This window comes from Oncorhynchus gorbuscha, linkage group LG24, assembly GCF_021184085.1.
Source record: "Oncorhynchus gorbuscha isolate QuinsamMale2020 ecotype Even-year linkage group LG24, OgorEven_v1.0, whole genome shotgun sequence".
NCBI lineage: Eukaryota > Metazoa > Chordata > Actinopteri > Salmoniformes > Salmonidae > Oncorhynchus > Oncorhynchus gorbuscha.
This window is the reverse complement of record NC_060196.1, coordinates 30,401,894-30,406,425: the sequence shown is the minus strand read 5'-3', so window position 1 is coordinate 30,406,425 and position 4,532 is coordinate 30,401,894. Positions and strand designations below refer to the sequence as shown.

General features: G+C 41.5%; 1 protein-coding gene across 2 annotated transcripts; it reads left to right on the top strand.

Annotated features, from left to right (window-relative positions):
- The first annotated feature begins 592 nt into the window (after positions 1-592).
- On the top strand, positions 593-3,034 carry rps18 (ribosomal protein S18). Of its 2 annotated transcripts, none has more exons than XM_046325350.1 (6): positions 593-655; positions 1,288-1,386; positions 1,493-1,579; positions 1,846-1,947; positions 2,128-2,219; positions 2,912-3,034. In XM_046325350.1, the coding sequence occupies exons 1-6, from the start codon at positions 653-655 to the stop codon at positions 2,985-2,987; spliced, it is 459 nt and encodes a 152-aa protein (XP_046181306.1). In that variant the 5' UTR covers positions 593-652; the 3' UTR covers positions 2,988-3,034. The 2 variants fall into 2 exon arrangements, with proteins under 2 accessions (XP_046181306.1, XP_046181307.1); XM_046325351.1 differs by having other exon boundaries at positions 614-742.
- The last annotated feature ends 1,498 nt before the right edge of the window (positions 3,035-4,532 follow it).

The window sequence follows — 4,532 nt, the reverse complement described above, 5'->3', positions numbered from 1 at the left end:
TCCCCGGGATACGTGAGGAAAAACAATAAGTAAAGATCATTTTGAAATGAGTTGAAAATAAATGTATGTTGAATACAATTATTAGACAAATATACACCATTTTAAAGGTAATGTATATTTTATTTATTGGTATATTGTTTTAAAAGCTATCTTTTAAATATTGTATCTCTATCTTGCACTGACCCTACGCACACTCACTAGACCTCAAATACACATCATATACACACTCACACACACTTCATGATTGTGGATGTTATTCCTTTTGAGTTAGTTACTATATATTTTATTCCTCTTATGATATATATACATATATATAGTATCTAACTCAAGAGGAATGAAATACACAATAATGGAGCTATATACAGGGAGTACCAGATCAATGCGCAGAGGTACGAGATACTTATGTACATGAAGGCAGGGTGTTATTTATTTTTTACTCTGCATCGTTGGGAAAGGTTCGTGAGCAAGAATTTCACTGTAAAGTCTACACCAGTTGTATCCGGCGCATGTGATAAATACAATTTGATTGGATTTGTTCCCAGACGGACACGTTTTGCGGATGGAACCACTTCCTCTGTGAACTCTCGAAACGAACGCAAAAGCCCTCGCGAGAGCCTTGGAATTTCCTCTTTGAACGGAACCTGCTTCCAAGATGGTGAGTGCTGAATTGGGCTACAAAATTATTCTAAATATCTGCGTTCATCGTCGCTTTTAGGGTCATTCTGTACACTGGACAACGATGGTGAGATTGTTAAGATTGTTTTTGAGAGCTTTTAGCATGTATTTATTATATTGAAGTTTCATATATTGATTCAAATTAACAGCTAACTGCCAATGCTAAATAGCCTATTCCGCGCTGACACTGCTGCATGGAAGTACAGCTTTTGTCAGTATAGGCTTTGGTTGTGGTCTTTTATTCACAAAATATAGATTGTAGTAACCCTCACTTTTACACACTAGTTTGTTTGTGTGGTTGGTATTGGCCAATCAGTTTTCAACCATCCTTGTCAACTAGTTTTGGTAATCTCATTGCTACTCAATGTTGGCTGATTTGTTAAAGTTAGTAAGAACTTATTCACGAGTTAGTCTCAAGTCAGTCCATGTCACTACGGTAGCCATGTGAAGGCTGAGATTTGAACTCAACATTTTTACACTACATGTTTGCTAGTTTATTCCAGGCTTTGGAAGTACAAATTATTAATGAAGAAGGACAGATAAACGAAGGACAATGTACCTAGCAAAGTAAAAATCTCTATTGACCGTGTTTGTTCTGTTATTTCTCTGCAGTCTCTGGTCATTCCTGAGAAGTTCCAGCACATTCTTCGTGTTCTCAACACGAACATTGATGGTAGGAGGAAGATTGCCTTCGCCATCACAGCAATCAAGGTAGACTTGTTCAGAATGTCTTTCTCAGAACCAGGTAGCGATGTCTGCACCATTGGCAATTGTGGGAATGAACCTAAATAATGTTTAATTTGTCTTTCCTACACAGGGTGTTGGCAGACGATATGCCCATGTTGTCCTGAGGAAGGCTGATATCGACCTCAGCAAGCGGGCTGGAGAACTGACCGATGATGAGGTGAGGAATACATGGGGCTGTTGCGCACATACTGTTTCTCTAAACATGACAGCTGTATGTATTGGAGGGGCTGAGGCTGGAATTCAAGCAACACTGTGCTGGTTGATTGAATCCCAACCTTGCACTCCCTTCGTAGATTATCATGCATCAATCACTGTGGGGTATTGTGATAGGCCCAGTCATCTGCAAACTCAGTCTGCATTGATTAGTTTATTTTTCTACCTAGCATCTCACTAATGTTGATGTATACATGCATTTGTCCCCAGGTCGAGAGGGTAGTGACAATTATGCAGAATCCTCGCCAGTACAAAATCCCTGACTGGTTCCTCAACAGACAGAAGGATGTAAAGGATGGCAAGTACAGTCAGGTATGTGACTGCAGCAGACTTGCGATGTCTGGTGACTCATTTCTAAATTGGAACTAAACTATTTGAGTTAGTTGACATCCTGTCTATGGTTTGTCAATACAAATTGAGTCATTGCTGAAAGCTAAATGTACATTTGTCTTAGAGTCCAGTCTTATAATGTTCCTTGTTTGTGTGTTATAGGTCCTTGCTAACGGTCTGGATAACAAGCTGAGAGAGGATCTTGAGAGGCTGAAGAAGATCAGGGCTCACCGTGGTCTCAGGCATTTCTGGGGGTAAGTGCTGTTATGTCCAGCTATATAGGTTTATTTTATGACCATGGCTGTGAACACACTCAGAAGGATTTGGGATCTGCAAAAATAGGACAAAAATAAGCACCCACAAAATTCTACTTTTTTTTTTAAATATTGCTTTTGTGTGTTCTAGATTTAATGAAAAGGGGAAATCTCATTTTTCAGCTAAAGGGCTGGTTTCCCGGACAGACTTAGTTCCGGATTGTTTACTAGGGCACATAGAAAATGAAAACAAGTGTTTGTTGTTGGATGTTTAACTCCCTATTTTTGGACAACTTCCTAACCTTTTGTGTTTGGACTGAAAGGCACTTTCAAGACTCTTTCAATATGCTTGCAAGCCATGCCAGGAAGTTGGCCCTGTAAATGCTCTGTAAATGGTGTTTAGATCTCTACTGCTGAGATGTTATATCAAGAATGCATTATTAGCCAACTTATTTTGTAGTCAATTGCAGTCAAACTCAATGTTGCACAGGTTCCTTGATTAAATGCTTATTATTGTAGGCATACCAATGTTATGGTATAATGGTACGCACATTCAACTTCTGCTGTCAGTGTGTTCAGATCATTTTCTGTGTTTGTCCTACTAACCTACTACTAAATCTCATTAGTATGGGATTTCTCAAGTTGACTTCCTGGATACATTTGTACTGACTGACTGTCCCTCTCTCTTTCAGTCTGCGTGTGCGTGGCCAGCACACTAAGACCACCGGTCGTCGTGGTCGCACTGTTGGTGTGTCCAAGAAGAAGTAAACTGTCTCCCTGCTCCCCATGTGTCAATAAATGCCACAGTTCACACATTTGGCTGTTTGCTCGTTTCTTCATTCTGGGTTGTTTTGGTGCGGTTGTTGGAGTAATGTAGTTGACTCAGAACAGAGCCTCGGTCAGTGGCAGTTTTTGTCTTTCTTTGCTCCCATGTAGGTAGTTTGTGGTATACTTTTGAAAAGGTTGTAAAAGGGACTGGAGTGATGGTCAAAATCCTAGGTTGTTACAACCTAGTGCATGGAGTGCTGTACTGTCCACCTTGGTGTTATACATGGTCATGTTCTCTTAACCAACCAAGTTTCATTTTGATGAATTATCAGAGTTGAGTAAAGATGAGGTCAATTTACTACACTGTAAATGCAACATTTTGTTTCTTCATGAGCAAATGTTTTTTTTTAAGTGCACATTGTATTTCTCTCAATTGGGGGGGGGGGTGTATTTCTGTCTTTTAAAACCCTTGTTTTAGAAAATTATACTGATTGGCTGTACATGGCTACCAAGTGGGTGGGCCTATGTCCACCTATGGCTGCACCCCTGCCCAGTCATGTGAAATCCATAGTATAGGGCCTAATACATTTATTTCAATTAACTTTTATATGAACTGTAACTCAGTTTCATATTTTCATTCAGTATGAATTCACCTACAGTGTATTCTGCATTTTGTTATGTGACAGCCTTACACTAAAATGGATTAAATAGTTTTCCCCCCCTCCACCCCATAATGATGAAGCAAAAACAGGATTTGAGAAAGCTAGTCATTGACTGCAGCTCAGCGTTCCAACACCATAGTGCCCACAAAGATCATCACTAAGGTAAAGGACCCTGGGACTAAACACCTCCCTCTGCAACTGGACTTCCGGACATGCCGCCCTCAGGTGGTAAGGGTAGGTAACAACACATCTGTCACGCTGCTCCTCAACACGGGCCTCGGGTGTGTGCTCAGTCTCCTGTACACCCTGTTCACTCATGATTGCATGGCCAGGCACAACTCCAACGCCATTAACTTTGCTGATGACAACAGTGGTAGGCCTGATCATTGAACTATGAGACAGCCTATAGGGAGGTCAGAGACCTGGCTGAGTGGTGCCACTACAACCTCTCCCTCCCTCAATGTGATCAAAACAAAGAAGATGATTGTGGACTCAGGAAAAGGAAGACCAAGCATGCCCCCATTCTCATCGGGGCTGTAGTGGAGCAGGTTGAAAGCTTAAAGTTTCTTGGTGTCCATCACTAAGAAACTATCATGGTCCAAACACACCAAGACAGTCTTGAGGGCACTATACAAAGCCTATTCCCCCTCAGAAAAACGATTTGGCATGGATCCTCAAAGTTATACAGCTGCACAATCGAGAGCTTCGTGACTGGTTGCATCACTGCCTGGTATGGCAACTGCTCGGCCTCCGAACGCAAGGCACTACAGAGGGTAGTGCGTATGGCCACGCTTGCCACCCAGGACCTCTGTACCAGGCAGTGTCAGAGGAAGGCTCTAAAAATTGTCAGACTCCAGTCACCCTAGTCATACTGTTCTCTCTG